This window comes from Erythrolamprus reginae, chromosome 1, assembly GCF_031021105.1.
Source record: "Erythrolamprus reginae isolate rEryReg1 chromosome 1, rEryReg1.hap1, whole genome shotgun sequence".
Lineage (NCBI taxonomy): Eukaryota > Metazoa > Chordata > Lepidosauria > Squamata > Dipsadidae > Erythrolamprus > Erythrolamprus reginae.
Window position 1 is genome coordinate 73,600,790 of NC_091950.1, and position 17,756 is coordinate 73,618,545.

The 17,756-nt window shown below is 33.9% G+C and overlaps 1 protein-coding gene across 3 annotated transcripts in view; it reads right to left on the reverse strand.

The window, feature by feature from the left end:
• NPAS3 (neuronal PAS domain protein 3) overlaps positions 1-17,756 on the reverse strand; it is an 826,368-nt gene that overhangs the window by 740,196 nt on the left and 68,416 nt on the right. For 2 of the 3 annotated variants that reach the window (XM_070755787.1, XM_070755777.1), the window contains exon 2: positions 5,602-5,691. The exons of the other annotated variant lie outside the window; for it this stretch is intronic. In XM_070755787.1, coding sequence (XP_070611888.1) covers positions 5,602-5,691 — 90 coding nt within the window. The remainder of the gene's footprint in view (positions 1-5,601; positions 5,692-17,756) is intronic. 3 annotated transcript variants of the gene reach the window in all.

Consider the following 17,756-nt stretch of genomic DNA (forward strand, 5'->3'; position numbering starts at 1 on the left):
GCAGGTGTTCACCCTACCAAAAGCAAGGTCAGGGCAATTTGGAAGGCCCCCACAACCACAAACTGAACCAAGTTACAGGCTTTTGTGGGGTTGCTTAATTTCTCTAGCATCTTCCCAAAGAAAAAGATGACTGTTGTGGAGCTCCTACATAGACTCCTCACTAAGGAAGCAACTTGGGTCTGGGGGCATGCTGAAGCAACTTCATTTGAGGCTATCAAAGGACTGCTCTCCATGGACAGTTTCCTGATTCAGTTTAATGACACTTTGCCTGTGGTCCCTGTGTATGATGCCTTCCCATTTGGCATGGAGGCTGTCCTTAGCCACCGGTTGCCCAACGGACATGAAACCACGGTTGCCTATTATTCAAGGATGCTATCCATTGCAGAGAGAAATTACAGTTAAATGGACAGAGAGGCGCTGGCTGGGGTCAAAAGATTCCATGAGTACTTGTTTGGGAGGGATTATGAATTTGTCATGGACCACAAGCTGTTGCTCAGACTCATTGCTGGGGATGATTCCTAATTGTGTCTTTAACTCAAATTTTTGTATAATTTGGAATCATACATACAAATTATTTACGGGACAGTCTTTTGCCTCATATGTCCCACCAATCGATTAGATCACACAGAGTTGGTCTTCTCAGGGTCCTGTCAGCCAAGCAATGCCAACTGGTGGGACTGCGGGGAAGGGCCTTCTATGTAGCAGATCCAGTCCTTTGGAATCAACTTCCCAGGTGATTCGCACCGCCCCCACCCTCCTGGTCTTCCGAAAGGCTTTAAAAAACATGGCTGTGCTGGCAGGTCTGGGGCCATTGAATGACAACATTCTGCTCTGGCCAATAGTATGAATGAGGGTTTTTTTAATATTGGGGTTTTAAATTTTGTATCTGGCTTTATTGCTGTACACCACCCTGAATTCATCAGGAGAAGGGTGGCTTATAAATCTAGATAGATGGATTGGTGGATGGATGGGTGGATGGATGGACGGACGGACGGACGGACGGACAAACAAACAAACAAACAAACAAACAAAATGGGCTGTCTGTATTAAAAATGGTGGATAGGATTGTCCATCTTCAAGCTGACAAACTATTAAAGCTGCACAATGGTTTCAGAAACCATCAAAAACTGTTAAATACAGGCAGTATATTAAATACAGGCAGTATATTAAAAACCTGTGGCTTCAGTGGTAACTGAAAGCATTGCACAGTTTCAGCAGTTCATCAGTCTGAAGAAGGAAAATGCTTTCCGTCATTTTTAGCAAAAGGCGCCCCATTTGTAAGTAAGATGTTCTTAACCCAGCTTATGTCTATCCCGCCACACACCTATATAACTATAAATGCATTAATTCATATATTTTCATTCAGTACTGTTTCTTGAGAATAAGAAATACTGAATTACTACCTTCGTCTTTAATATACTGCTAATAAAACAAAACTTATAAATAAATTGAATTAAAATATAAAAGACCCAATCAACATCCTGGAAATACACTTCAGGTTCAGTCAAGTCTTTCATTTCAATCTTTATTCCAAATAGTCCTTAGGTTTCATAAAAACCTTAAGTTGAATACCAGAGGGTGGCATCCAATGTTCCTCCATTAAACAAAAACAGTTAATATCCAGCAAAGAGTGTAGGATAAATAATTGTGAGAAATAAACAGTAAATAAATACCACTTACTTGTGTGAGGCTTAAAGTTAAAATAATTTTATGAACTGCATATAACCCTACTAAATCTATATTGGTCAATAAGACTATTCCATTTTTTCTTTGACTGAACTAACTGTGTCTCCATATTTCATTTGGTAGACAAAAGACTTGCTCTGATATTTGCAATATAAATAATATCAGATAGTAAATCTCTCTAGTTCCATTACTTGAAATGCTGAGTCCTACATTAAGAAACTGTTGACTATGGTTTTTAACTGAATACTTTTTTTAAAAGTGTAAGCATAAACTCATTAATTCCTAGCCTTCAAAACCAAATAATGAAAAACTGAAAAGTAGATAAAGATATTTATATCAATACAATTAAAATAATTTATAAACGTAGTTTAAATCACTAGTATAAAACACAACTCATTTTTAAAAATAGTTATTTGAAATCCATTAACACAAATGGTTTTGTTTCCCAACAATGCCTGTATATACCATAGGAGTCCCAAACTTTCTAGTGCCTGAACTAACTGGCAGCTGGAAATTGTGTTACGGATTATTCTCATTAAATATTTGTCTTAATTGTATGCCATAGAAAAATCTGTAGGCTCTAGAAGCTCACCTTTTAAAAAAGGATGTCTTTTGGGAATACAGTATGTGGATTATGTTCAGGACTGTTGTATTTGCTTCAAAATGATATTTAAAAATCAATAACTTAAAATCAAAAACTTGGTTGAAAGCAAGGATCCTGCCAAATTGTAGGAACTATGCTGAATATTTAAATTCTAACCATATGGAAATTAGCAGCTCTGAAAGGCATGCATGTTTGTCCTATCGTTTTGCACATGCAAACTAAGTTTAGCATTTAAAAGAGATTTATTTCTTTAGTTCAACTTGCAAATTAAAAAATCAGTTCAGTTATTATTCAAGGCTGGTTCATATCAAAACCAAAAGACAAACAGATAAAATAACATAGTTTTCAAAATTCTCATAAAAAGCATAGTACAACCTTCAGAGATAATGTTTAATAAAAGTAAACAAGAGTATAATAGAATGTTAGAATTAAAAGGTAAATTATTTTGACTAAAATATGCCCTACCTGAACAAAATAATTTTAAAATTTAACTGAACTTTTTAGCTGCATAAAAATATGTGTGCACGAATATAATTTTTTTGCAGATGACTTATTCTGCTTGAAGAACCTATTAAGATATCATACATATTTTCATGATTATTATGTCCCAAAATTGTTAATTCAAGAATGATCTATTCCATTGGGTAAGAGACTCCCAACAGCAGTTAGGATCCAAAATATTTTTTAAAAAATATTCAGCATATATCACTATGTGAATAATTAAGATTAGGTTTTACTGAAATATATATGATTAAATGTAGAATTTTTCTTGTAAAATTTCACTTCCAAAAGTACTCTTTCTTAAAGTGACTGTTGTGAATAGAAATGCTTTCTAGTCATCACACAGAGTCTAAATGAAATCTAGTCAGCCCGCCAGCCTTCCTGCCTGCCTGCCTACTGGCCTGTCTGTTTGTTTATGTTTTGTAACAGGAACTTAATCTGAGGATGTTGCTAACACAGCTGGGTAATAAGTCATAAAAAGGTCATACTAAATATTCCAGGCATTATGACTTTTTAAAAAAATATACTGAAAAATGCAAACAAAAGTTCTATGAAACTTCAGTTTTAAGGATATTATTATCTAACTATCATTGGGTTCTGGTTTTAAAGGGCTTTACAATGGGGGGGGAAATCTAAGGACAAACTAGATGTGATGTTTGCTGTTTAACATGCAGCTTTAAAAATGTACGTATCAGTTATTAAAGATTTATAATTACTAAAAGGGCTGCTAGCCAAAATGAAAAATTTTAAACTCTATTTCAGTTGCAGTGTTTTCCAAAATTTTGATCCTCTGAAGCTGTTATTTGCGTTGGGAAGAAATTACCTTTTTACATCCATGCAGAGCAAAGGATAAAAAGGAACCTACTGGTGCAGAAGCATTATGAAGATTACTTCTGGTTGGTAGAAAAACAGCTGCCACGGGGGGGGGGGGGGGGACTGTTAAATTTGTTAAAAGATAAAGATTTTTTTTAAAAAGAGTATGATATTAAATCAGAGGAGAGCATTTTATTGCTTATGTGGCCAGCCACATACAAAAAACTCTCAAGTGTCCTACATATATTAATAAAGTTATCAATGAAATTCTCAAAACGCCAAAATAATATTATTTTGGGATTCATAAAAATAATAATGAATAAGAAAGCCTCTTCTTTAAACTTAAAGTGGAACCCATTTTAATGAAGAAGCTTTCTTATTTGTTGTTTATAAGCACAGGGGGTTTTTTTTTGGGGGGGGGGATTAAATTCAGCCAGTACCATGACTTTAATCTTCCACAATTTTCTACTCTTAATTTGAGTTTTGATTTATATAAGATTTGCTGGGACAATGAGTAAACAGTCATTTAAAAAGCCATTTAACTGTAATAACATGGGGATAAGAACATAACTTTCCATCTGGTAGTCTGAGCTACTAGGTAAGTATAAATGTATACTAAAGTTCAATTAAAATGTTTATTAAAGCCTTTTCTCTTTTATTATCTTTTTTCCAATATTCATAGACTTGTACGAATATTAACGTAATGCATTTTGATGATTTAAGCTCCTTTCTTTGTTTAATTTCATAATCTCTCTTGATCAACCAGCATCACTAGCATTGATGATTGTAATTCTCTATCTTCTTTTACTATAACTGATTCATCTTGGTATCTAACTAATATGTAGAAATGTTCAACTATTATGATTTATAATTGAGGCATTTCAGAATAGTTAAATGGACAAAGGGGGGAAACAAACTAATAATGTGCAAAGAACAAGAGATAACAGGAAAAAAATAGGTAAGTAGTAATAGTCAAATCAGTAAGATAAAACACAGATAGCCTGGCAAATGCTTATTGTAGCAATAAACTATATAACATATATCTACTCTTACCAGAACTGAACGTACTTTTTATGTTTTATTTTGATAGCAAACAAATCCAGAGAAATTATCATAGCAAGAGTTAACAGTGTTCTGCAATTATCCATGCATTTGCTCATCACAAAATGTGATCACATTTTCTGCATGCATCAACCTGTTGAGCATTTGATACTGATTTACATACATAAACTTATTTCTGAACACAAACATTAATGGCAGGATCATGGTTACTTCTTAATGTATTCATGAAAGAAAATATTAATTACAATAAAATATCCCACTTTTTAATTTAAAAAAATGATATTAACCCCAATTCTGCATTGCATTTCCTTGCCGAGACCAACATATAGTACTGGATTTCTGTAATATACTTGTAACATTCTCTACCCACCAAGTGATTCAGATATTGTTAAGCAAAGGACAAGGCAAACAACTGAAAAGCAGAAGGACTCAACCTCAATTTAACTGTCCTGTAAGGTACATACTAATTAGCTTCAAAGCTATGAAATCCTAGCTAGCATGTTAAGTCTGCTACATGACAGTATAATTTGCCTTCTTAAAGGATTATGCAAATTACAACTCATCATTCCATTACACGACTGAAAAAAGTGACAGCTAATTTATACATAACACACCTTTCAAATCCCTAAGATGTGAAGCACCTGTGCAATATATTTTGCCTAGGTTTTTCTGGCTTTAAGTACTTGTTTACTGCAATATACAGAAGCATACCTAAGAGATTTAATAAAGTCCTAGAGGTTTATTTATTTCCATTTTAACTTCAAGAGCACAATTCCCAAGTATGAAAACAAAATACTGTACTGTATATCTGTTTCCAATTTCAAAGATATTTCATTCAAGAAGTGCACGTTTCAATACATGTTAAATTTGGTATTCAGAACGGGACAGCACTATTGCACGAGCCAGAAGAAAGACTCACACAGATTTCAACATACTTCTGGTAGGTAGATTCACAGTAGATTCCGTCATATCTGTAGATTTTCCTACATTCTGACTGGTTGGGTAGAGGATGCTGGACAGTTATTCTGTAGAGGCATCAAAAACAGATATACATGACTAGAGATTCTCTACAGTCAACTGTAATGCAGGACATTTAGTACTTTTTGATGTACTTTTATTATATGTTAAGTCTATCTCATCTTGCTATATTAACTGCATTATAGATAAATAAATACAAATTAGATTCCATTGCTGGAATACAATTAAAAGTATCTAAAATAAATTATTTATTGCAATATATATTCCTCTCCTAAAATTGGATATAAGGGACATATATAAAACGTTCAATTTTTAATGTGCATTTGTATATACATATATACATACTGTATGTGTGGGTGTGGGTGTGTATACACACAAACACTGTGAAATCAGATTTACTTGGGGGCTCAGAATATTAAAAACGGGTATAGAATTTGAAATTCTATCTACTTAATAGTCTATTCCTGTTTCCTATGATGACAAAACTCTGGCTAGCAATCTAATTGTCAAGAAATTAAGCATACTACACAATTTATAGTCTATAATTAACAATTAAATTCAAGGTTGCTTTTGTTTTTAATGATGGTTCTTAAAAAATCATGTAAGATTCATTTTAGTTTTTAACCTGTTTGACCAATTTCATATTCATGGCATTTTATCATATACAAAATTAGGAATAATAGTTCAAAGGAAATAAAAGTGCTTCTATTTGAATCTTTTTTGCATCAGTTACTTTTAATCTCCATTGAAGTATAATATCTATTTAGACCTTCCTTCTCAATATTAAAAATGTAATTAGGCAATTCAGCATAATTATTTGTTAATGTTTCTTTTAATGTATTCTTCCTTGTTGAAGCTTTACAAAATTTCAATTTTTAGAACAAAATTAACATTCTTTGAATAAAATCAAAATGATGAAATCAAATCCATCCATATGTACTCCACACAATCACATAGAATTTAAACAGAAACTGATCCGTTATTTTATTTTATTAAATTTGTTTGCTGCTCTTCTCACCATGACGGTATTCCCATTCCATGTAGATAATTTTTTAAAAATCCTATCAAGTATATTAGTGTTTCTGGAACATGTGGTTTCCATCATAAACTTCTCAAAGTTTTTCAATAATGCTGTCATTTGGTTAGAAAAATCCTTAGTGTCTGTAGCTATATCTCAAACTCAGACACAAAGAATATCAGTAAAATTCAACATCAATAGCTTTCATAAAGCAAACCACTAATTTAATTAACATTAATACCTAAAATTCCTAATTCCTGCATAGCAATTACATTAAACAAATGAATACCGGAATCTGACGTTGTGGTAGCATATATATTTCACTGACTATCATGCAAATCATCTGGGGAAAAGCAAGAGGGTTGCTAGTTGGAAATAATAATAATAATAATAATAATAATAATAATAATAATAATAATAATAATAATAATAATAATAATAAACTTTCATAAAGTTTGTTGCAGTCATCCAGTTTATCCTGAATTAATTTTGAAAACTCATTCACCCAAAATAAAGTCTGGTTGTATTCATTCCACAGATCAAGTTGCATTAGCTATTTTTTTCTAGAAGACCTGTAGTCTTTTTCATTTATGTATTTAAATTATTTTCTTCTGTATATTTTTGTGAAGTAAAGAACAGAGCTGAAGGACTACCAATTGAGTCTGATCAATCTAAACTGACTAAGTGAAATCACTTTTTCATTCTCTTGATAAGTATTTCCAAAATAAAAGACTCATTCTCAGATGACAATCTTTTGGCAAATTACCTCCATTGTGAAAAAAGTTAATATTTTAATTCACTATGTATTAGCAAGCAGCACAGATACAAGTTAGGATTTTTTAAAATTTTAATTAACAACCTTCAGAAATGTAATGTTTATATCCTTGGGGAAGGAAGAAGGGAGGGAAAGGGGAGGAGGAGAGGAAAGGAAAGATGGTGGGTGATGTTTTAAAAGAGATTAGATCTTTTCACTAAGTTTCAAAACATCCTTTTATATATTGTTGGTTATGCACATCATTTTCTCCTCCCACCTTAACATGTCATTTCAATTCTAGATGGATGTATCATGTAACTTGAGAAGGAACTTTGAGTGCATTTACATACATGTGAAACATGTAAGGCTATGACTAATTTTAACTGACAGGGCAGAATTTAAATAATTAGTTACAAGAAGTCAAACTAAAGGGAAAAAAGAGGGAAGAGATGGTTAGAGGCAGAGTAGTAAATTGTTCCATTTTTGCAGGTAATCTAAATGCAAACTAGAAGCAACTTATCATGAGAATGGATTTTCCACCATCTGGTCAAATAACAGGGGATTTGTCTAGTGGCAAGCAAAGAATGGAATGATGTGAGAAAGATTAGCGGGCAAGTCCTACAGTTGGCTAAAATGTATTTTGTGCAAACAAGAACAGATGACGCCTTAACAATTACACCTGTCAAAAACTCCAGAAAGCAATCCATCTCTGAACAGCCCAGTTGAAAACAGGCTAGTTCATAACAAAATGAATTTTTTTAAACAATTGCCAGCCATAACAGTTTGATGCATGACAAGCTTAGGAAGTGATATTCCACGTTCAACTGAAACCTTAACTAACTAAACTCTGGCTTTTTGTGATAGTAAGATATTAAACTGGGGGGGGAATAGAAGTAATGCAAATAACGGTAGCATCTCAAAGGTAAAGAAAGTTGGCGTTTTCTTTTACCATACTACTATGTATAAGCATTCTAACCCTCAAAATGGTTTCTCTGATTTAAGAACAAACCTCAAACTGAGGGTGGAGGTACATTCTCCGAGTTTGGAGAAGCTCAGAGAATGTACTGTACCTCCACTCTCATCCTACACTTAAGCGATAGATATTTGCTACTATCGCAAATCTCAATCATTGTGGTTATGAGCACTATATTTAGCAATAGCTTTTACCAGTCTGTTATTGCTCACAAGTAACCTATGAATAGAAATAGATTCTTGTGCAGACCAAACCACATTAGAATTTGTTAAGACAAGATCTGTCAAGCATAGTTCTTTCAAGCAATTCCTAACTTACTTTGCTGGCAATTTTCTTCCTCAGAGAGTAGACAGTCAACTATATTTAACTAAGGAAACAGAAGAATAAGGGCAAAGTGATTGTGTCACATTGGAGGTCTTGATTTTAAGAGAAAGCAGATTTATATAATTCAGGACAGTGGTAAAAACTGCTGGGAAAGGAAGCTCATAAGAAATGGAACTTCCTGGAAAATGTGTAGACGGAAACTACTATTGCAAACAATTTCGGACTTTAAAAAGTTAAGGAAAGCATGAAGAGCATGGCTACTAAAATTATATCCAATCCCTTTATCAGAAGAAGCCATCGAAGGCATTTTCTGTAAAGTGGGGAAAAATTCTTTTTGCATGGGAAGGTTGTTTCCACTTGTTTTACATTTAGTATGCTTTTGTGTGGACTGAAGAACATGGGACAAGCTTCAAAGTGTCCACTCTAAATAATACAATAAAAATGAGGAAGATTGCATAAAATGAAACAGACAGCAGCATTCTAGTGTCCTACTAACTCTCCACAGAGATTCAAAGAGATGGTATTATAGTAATAAAAGTGTATCTGCAGTTATTTTTTTCCTTTATTTTACCAACTTCTTCCATCATATCAAATGTAGTCCATTCTGTTGAATTCAACATTTTCATTGGCAGAATTTCTTTCCTTCCTTCTGAATTCTGGCTTTCAACACCACCTGCTCATCTCCCAAGTCACTGATACTTGTCAACCAACATTTTTGTCCCAAAAATGGATTGCTTTAAAAAGAAGCTCAGACACCTCTTAACATGATAAACAAATATAATTTATTTATTTTTAAGTGTATACTAAATTATGTGGCATATGTTTGTTTATTTTTTGAAAGTTTATTGAGTTTGTTGACTATCGGTTATTAACTATCATATGAAAAATACAATATGTTAAAGTTTTCAGTGTTATTTGTTCATATTCATTTTGAAATAAAACACCTTTCCAAAAAAACCAACATAAGATGTATCACTTTGTACTGTAAAACAAGATGTCATTTTAAGTTCTTATGACAAAAAGTTCTGCTCCCCCCCCCAAAAAAAAATAAAGCTGAAGGACAAAAAATTATTATTTGTTTTGCCAAATGCTTAAACATCATGTTCATGCTGGAAATATGTGTAAATTTTTAATATGTCAGCTACTTTAAAAAAAAGTAAATTATAGGCACAGTGCATTACATGTAAAAACTTCAGGAATATACTCAATAGGCAGTAAAGTAAATAACAGTTTATTAGGGAAGGTATGTCATGGTCCAAATTGGAAGCACCAAATTAATGATCAAATTTTACTAGCTACAGCAAATGTGTTATAACATTTTCTCTTGTGAAACTTGTTTTTTTTCCCCAAAAGTTTTTTCAATATTAAAATAACTGTACTGGAAGAATGTTTTAAAATCAGGAAAAAACACAATTTTCATGAAACCTTTGAATGCTATTCTTATATGTATGCATCCAAGTGATTAAAAACATTGTTTCTCATTTTCTTTTTAATCAATTAGTGTATGCTAATAAGGCACCACTGAAATATTGTTTTCTTTCTAATGATTGCACTGTTGCATCTTTTACTCCTTACTCCTATATCCTACCTTTGAAACCTAAATTCTCTAGAATATATGGGGGTTGGTTTTTTTCCTACGTGTCTTCTGTGGATTAAAAGTACTGAAATATCTTAGCATGAGCAAAAGAGAACATTAATCTTCAATCAGTTTTTTTCAATATTTATTTTCCAGACTTCTGTAATACTGATCCAATGGCACACTACACTTTTGACCAGTGAAGCACTTTAGGGATGTAAGTGAGTTAATGCATGATATTTTACAAATTCAGCAAGCTAAGTCATTAAAAATTGGCCAATAGAATAGGTTTTATTTCCTTTAATTTATAAAATAGTTTTTAAAATATTTGTATTTGTAGATGGCATGGGGCAATTATACTATGGGTCATTACAACCCTCATTGAAGAAGCTGAAGTACATTTAATGGGGGCATGCCAGTGGTGGAAAACCCTGGCTCAAGATCCCAATGGTCATTCTTGTGTCATCTCATTTCCATGCTGCTAGCCTCTCTGGGTGTCATGTGCCTTGGCTTTTTTTGGTTTCTCTACCTGATAGAGCTTCCTCCATTGGCAAATAGGCAACATGAACTCCTGTCCACATTGGCAATCTTCTCCCCTCCAAAGGTTCTTAGACCTTCTTTCAAGCAAGTCTACACCCACATCTAATCTAGAGATGTTTCATTGGCCCTGTGATCTCATGTGTTGGACATAGCCAGACGTCTCTAGGAGAAGCTTCAGTTTGCACCCTAAAATAATCCTTTTCCATCTTCTGGGACTTTTTAGGTTGGAGTTTTGGACAGGTTTATCTGTATTGGTGAATGTAGGAAACTATCTGTACTTCATCTGGAGATACACATATATAGAAGTATTATTTCAGTTGTTAGATAGGAAATTATTTTTTGAAGAATTTATTTCAGTGATAGACATTGAAAAGTCAGTATCCTGCTTCATTTCTGTTTCCTAAGCTTATATAATACAAATATATTTTCTGTTTTAATATTTCCAATAAAATTCAGTCGGCATTCCACTCTCCAATCACAAGCAGAAAATTTTGCTTGCATGTTCTCTCAATTTCAAATTGATCTTGGTCATAAGACTCATCAACAATGTCTTCTTTGGAACCAACTACTCCCCGATATCCTACCGCTCCCACCCTACTGGCCTTCTGAAAGGCCTTGAAGATCTGGTTCCACCAGCAGGCCTGGGGAGCTGTAAGAGCTAACATCAAGTCACGGCCAAACTATGATCACTTGGTATGCATGAGTATTTGACTATATGGTGTGGTTCAGGGATTTTTATTGACTATTTTATCGGGGTTTTATCATTTGTATTTTTTTATATCTTATATTTATATATGTTGTAAGCCGCCCTGAGTCCCATGGGATTGGGCAGCATATAAGTCAAATAAATTAAATTCTTCTGCTTTAGTGGTTGAAGTATAAACTTGAATGATTATCACATTAGTTTGTCCACAAAATCAAGTAGTGTTCTTGTTATAATCTTCTTAACTATAAAGGCTAGACTACTGTTTCTACTGTGCTTTCCATGTTTTGAGTTATAGAAAATGTGATTTACTGACTAAAAGTGTCTGATCCCAATCCATCTTCTTTTCCTCATGCTTAAAATGTCAATTTTCATTCCATGTTCCTATTGTAATTCTGTCTTTGAGCATCAGATTTTGTTTTCCTTGTAGCAGCAGCAACTTGACATCTTGAAAGCTTAATTTAGTCATGTCATAAACATCCATTAGTGCTCGAAAAGATCCTTAGCTCTTCCTCAGTAGCATGTTGAGTGCCGTCTAACCTCAGAGGCCCATCATCCGGTACTGTATCTTCAATCATTTTATCTTCTATCCATGTATTTTCTGGGCAGAAATATAGGAGTGGTTTACCATTGCCTTCTCTTGTGTAGTATGAATTGATGCCTTTGCACTGCCACTAAAGTGATAATGTATCTCCATACCTTATCCTGTATCACTGCTGATCTAAATGAGCACCTGTCAGGTGTGAAGAATCAGCACCACATATTAAGTTTCATTAAAGATTGTTGTTCACGCCTACAAAGAAGAACCTAGTCAACTACCACTTATCAGTAAATTGGCTAAATTGGTAAGAGTTAACAAAATTCAAGGGGGGAAGGGCTGTGCAGGGATCACTTGTGGCAATGTAATGACTCCAAACTAATTCCTCTCTTGACTCTACCCCAGGATCTGCTTGCTGCCTAATTGGGATGATCTTCATGCCTTGGGTGAACTTGCTGGGAATATATACTCTTGGCATATATTCCCAATTTTCTTCACTTATCCTTCCCTGGAGCACACCAACACAGCCATCACAAAGAAGCAGTACACAGGGATGTGTAGGAGAATATAAATAGTAATTCTGATTAATTTGGATGAACCCTAACCTTCAAGAAACAAATATGCAGTTTTGTAATGTTTCTGTTCCATGATAATCATGGAAATTCAGATGCTTATACTTTAAGGAACATACTTTAAACAAAGCAGGTTCACATGATCTACATACAAACAATGGGCATTTTTGCTATTAATCCATGTACAAATAATATCCAAGCTGATCTATTATCATGTGAAGAATGAGGATTACCTTTTAAGAATGTTAAGAAACTTCATCTTATAATGAATATGCCCATCTAAATGTTGGTGAAACAAAGTTGTCAAATTACATTAAATGTATTCTGACTTTACTGATTATGTGGGATCAGAATTATAAGTGGCAAATGTTGGCTTCATGTTTAATGCCTCAACAATTTGAGATTATTTGAAGAACAGCTGTCATCTTTAGCATGGAAGTATCAGCACTACAGATATTTTTCATTTACCCATGTTCAAGGATAGTGAATTCAGAGGAGACAGACCTTTCCTGCAGAAGATCCATGTCTTTCAGATCAATTTTCATCAGAGGTTCAGCAGCTACATCATTATAAACTTTTGGGAAGGTCCTCCGTAATTCTGCTTTATTGAACTTTTGTTAGATTTCACATACAAAATATGGTACATGCTAATATTCTATGAGCTATTTGTTTAAAAATTGTTTTACAATTTTATATCACCAAATTCATTCACACGTGTGATGGCTTACAAGTAAAAGTTACAACATAAAACTATAAATCATAAAACATCAACGGCAAAAGTATAAATAAACGTTTGCAACTCTAACACTAATCTAACACTTATTCATAAAGGAATCTCCTGAACAACTTGATATTTCAATATTTTTCGGAAGGCCATTACAATGGGAGTAAACCATGATCTACAAAATGGCTGTTCCCTAATAGCAAAGTCATAACTTAAAAGTGCTGTCTCCTAAAGTACAAAATCTACAAGAGCTTCTTCCATGATGAATATAAAAGACAGAAAAGGCAGTTATTATTTATTATTCCCAGTAATCTTTGGTCATTTTGCATTTTATTGTTATATTGTATAAGATTACACCTGATCAGGCACCTTCAGAAAATGTTTTAATTATAATTATAATAAATTCTATTTATTCCACCTCTCCACATACAAAAACAATTGGAAACAAAGTAACAACAACAACAACAACAAAAATAGAATTGGAAGGGACTTTGGAGGTGTTCTTAAAACTTCCAGTGTTGGAACAATTTCTGGAGGCAAGTTGTTCCACTGATTAATTGTTGTAACTGTCAGTAAAATTCTCCTTAGTTTTAAGTTATTTCTCTCCTTGTTTAGTTTCCAACCATTGCTTCTTATCCTGCCCTCAGGTGGTTTGGATGGCTTGACTCCCTCTTCTTTGTGGCAACCCCTGAGATATTGGAACACTGCTATCATATCTCCCCTAGTCCTTCTTTTCATTAAACTAGACTTACTTAGTTCCTGCAACTCTTCTTCATATGTTTTAGCCTCCAGTCTCCTAATCATCTTTGTTGCAAGGTGACAGACCTTTTTTAAAACATACAGACCTCGTCTTACAAACGCCTCGTCATACAAACTTTTCGAGATACAAACCCGGGGTTTAAGATTTTTTCCCCTCTTCTTACAAACTGTTTTCACCTTACAAACCCACCGCCGCCACTGGGATGCTCCGCCCCCGGACTTCCGTTGCCAGCGAAGCACCTGTTTTTGCACTGCTGGGATTCCCCTGAGGCTCCCCTCCATGGGAAACCCCACCTCCAGACTTCTGTGTTTTTGCGATGCCGCAAGGGAATCCCAGCAGGGGAATCCCAGCATCGCAAAAACGAGCGCTTCATTGGCAATAGAGGTTGGGAGGTGGGGTTTTGAGGACTTCGGTGTTTTTGCGATGCTGCAATTTCACTGATGCTCCCTTCGCTGGGAAACCCCACCTCCGGACAAAAACGGGCGCTTCGGCTGGCAAAAGGGGTGAATTTTGGGCTTGCACACATAAATTGCTTTTCCATTGATTCCTATGGGAAACATTGTTTTGTCTTACAAACTTTTCACCTTAAGAACCTCATCCCGGAACCAATTAAGTTTGTAAGATAAGGTATCACTGTACTTTGCTTTGTGAGTACAAAATCAAACTCTATAAAGAAAGGAAAACAACCAAATAAAAACAAACACAAATTCCTATACACTACAGCAGTTTCCTTAGTTTGTCAATTATATCTGCCAATTTTTAACAAAGTTGAAGGTAGAGGTTTTCTGCCAACAAATGTGGTTGAACTTAAATGTGTTTTTGTCTGCAATGTGTATCTTTGTGTACAATCATATAGGCATAATTGAACACTAGCAACAGTTTGTCAAAAATAAGCAAGACCAATAAATAAATAAATATTAATTGAACACTAATTCAAAAGGATTACAAAATAAGGCACCATATTCCATCTGTTTATATACAAACAGCCCTTGAATTATGATGGTAGTTGTGCCCAGAATTATGGTCCTAAAGCATAGTAGTAATAAGTCTATGCATTATGTGACTAAATCCAAATTCTCGTAACAGTCATTAAGTAAACGCTGTGGTTCTTAAGTGAACGCTGCAGTGTTTAAACAAATACATTTTTTCCAATAGATATTTTTTTGTCAAAAACCATAGGCAAACACAGAAACCAGTGGAGGGAAATGCACATGGTCACATGACTGTGGGATGTTGCAAATAGCCATGGAGATGAGTCATTTGCCAAGCACCCAAAATGTGCATGAGCTATATAGCTATTGTAAATAGGCCATGAGTATAACTTTGAAAATAGGTCATAAGTAGCTTTTTGGAGTCTGCATAACTTCAAATAGCCATTAAGCAACTATTTGTAGATCAAGGATTACCTATACATATAATCAGTGTTCTTTAAAGACCTAAGTACACACAGAGAAAAAAAATACATAAATCTAAAAAGGATAAGCATAAATTTTCACTTATTGAATTCAATGCCTCTCACTCACTAGAAAGTATGCACAGAATACTTTACAAAGGAGAGGTGTTTATAGTTCAATGTGCTCCCTGTATGTTGGGAGTAGTAACTAGATATCTTGAGATGTTTTATTTTTTCTTCTGCTTGTAAGAAGTAAATGGGCTAAAAGAGCTGAAAGTTCAAATCTGCAAGTTCAAAGAACCCAATTCATGTTTATTTTCTATTTAAGTCTCATTAAATTCAGGACCTCTAATCCTGTTCAATCTTCTGGATAACAACTTTCTATGTGTAGGAATGAAAGTCTGTCATGTGGAATCTATCAATGGAAAGTGAAAATAAGACTCAATCATCCAGTGCAAAAGTATCTAAAAAGGTTAAATTATGACAACCAAAGTTTGTTAAAACTGAGGTATTTCATTGTTTATCTAACTTCTTCATTCAAAATGAAAATTTGGATAGGCAAAGAGTCGGAGTTGTTGGAATGAACCAAATATTGCCAAATAGACTGCAGGGGGTTTCCTTCCAAAATGAAGAAATTACTTGGATGAGTAACCAAAAGTCTCAGTTACAATAAACTTTGGACTAGTTGCCATGATTTTTAGGTACTCTTGGTCAGGATGATTGAGTCTTCATTTACATATTACTTTTCATTTTGGGGAGAAACCCACTGCAGCCTGTATGGCAAGAGTTGGTTCTTTCTTTTTCTTTTATTTTTTAAAAACATTTTATTTATTTTTACTATATAAAGAAAGAGCAACAATTTCAATGTCTATATAAACAATGTGTGGTTTGGTTACGGTTAGTTTGAGCAATGGTCATCATCATCATAATGTTCATTAGTATTGATTATATAATAACAGTATTTTCACAACATAATATTAATGTTTAACTGTTAATAGTAGATCATATTGATAACAAACATATCATAATAAACCCTCATGGTAAAATTAATCATTTGCTTATGATTTTGAATGTTCTAACTTCTGTTTCTGTTACTTAACCATAGATAAAATGAATCCCATGTTCCAAAATATTCTGTATCTTCCTTCTCTTTTATATCAAGTGTTAATCTATCTATTTCTGCACATTATATATATATATATATATTTACTATCTTCTCATCCATGGGGATCTCCACACCTTTCCAATGTTATGCAAATACAATTCTGGCCTGTGTTAACACATTAACATTAAATAGTCCATTTATTATATTTTTCTGGTATGATACCAAACAGAAATATTTGTGGTTTTAAATCTATATATTCCTTTCTCATTTTTTCTATCAAGAGTTGGTTCTTTCTAATGACACTCAACTGCCAAGGAGCTGCTGATACAGTTCTATAGATAAATTATTGAGTCTGTCATCTGCACCTCTATAACTGTCTGGTTTGGTTCTGCAACCAAACAAAACAGACAGAGACTTCAGAGGATAATTAGAACTGCAGGGAAAAAAATTGCTTCCAACCTGCCTTCCATTGAGAACCTATATACTGCACGAATCAAAAAGGAGGCTGTGAAAATATTTACAGACACCTCACATCCTGGACACAACTGCTGCAGTTCCTACCCTCAAAATGATGCTATAGAAAACTGTACACCAGAACAACTAGACATAAGAACAGTTTTTTTCCTGAACACCATCACTCTGCTAAACAAGTAATTCCCTCAACACTGTCAAATTATTTCCTAAAGTCTGCACTACTATTAACCTTTTCATCATTCCCATCACCCATCTCCTTCCACAAATAACTTTGTTGTAACTTCGTTGCTTGCATCCTTACAATTTATATTGATGGTTCCTAATGTGATTTGATTGCTTATTTGTACCCAGACTATCATTAAGTGTTCTACCTTATAATTCTTATCTTTTCTTTTATGTACACTGAGAGCATATGTACCAAGACAAATTCCTTTTGTGTCCAATCACACTAGGCCAATAAAATTCTATTCTATTCTATTCTATACGTTGGTCCAATTGCCATGATTTACATTCTTCGATACTATTGGTGTATTCTCTGACATCTCACTCACATAAGGAATGTTCAAATTAGAAGAGATTGAGGATGTTGATTGTTTGCAAGGGGATAAGGAGAAATCATAATCAGTATGATTCTATTTCTTGTCTCTTTTAGCCCACC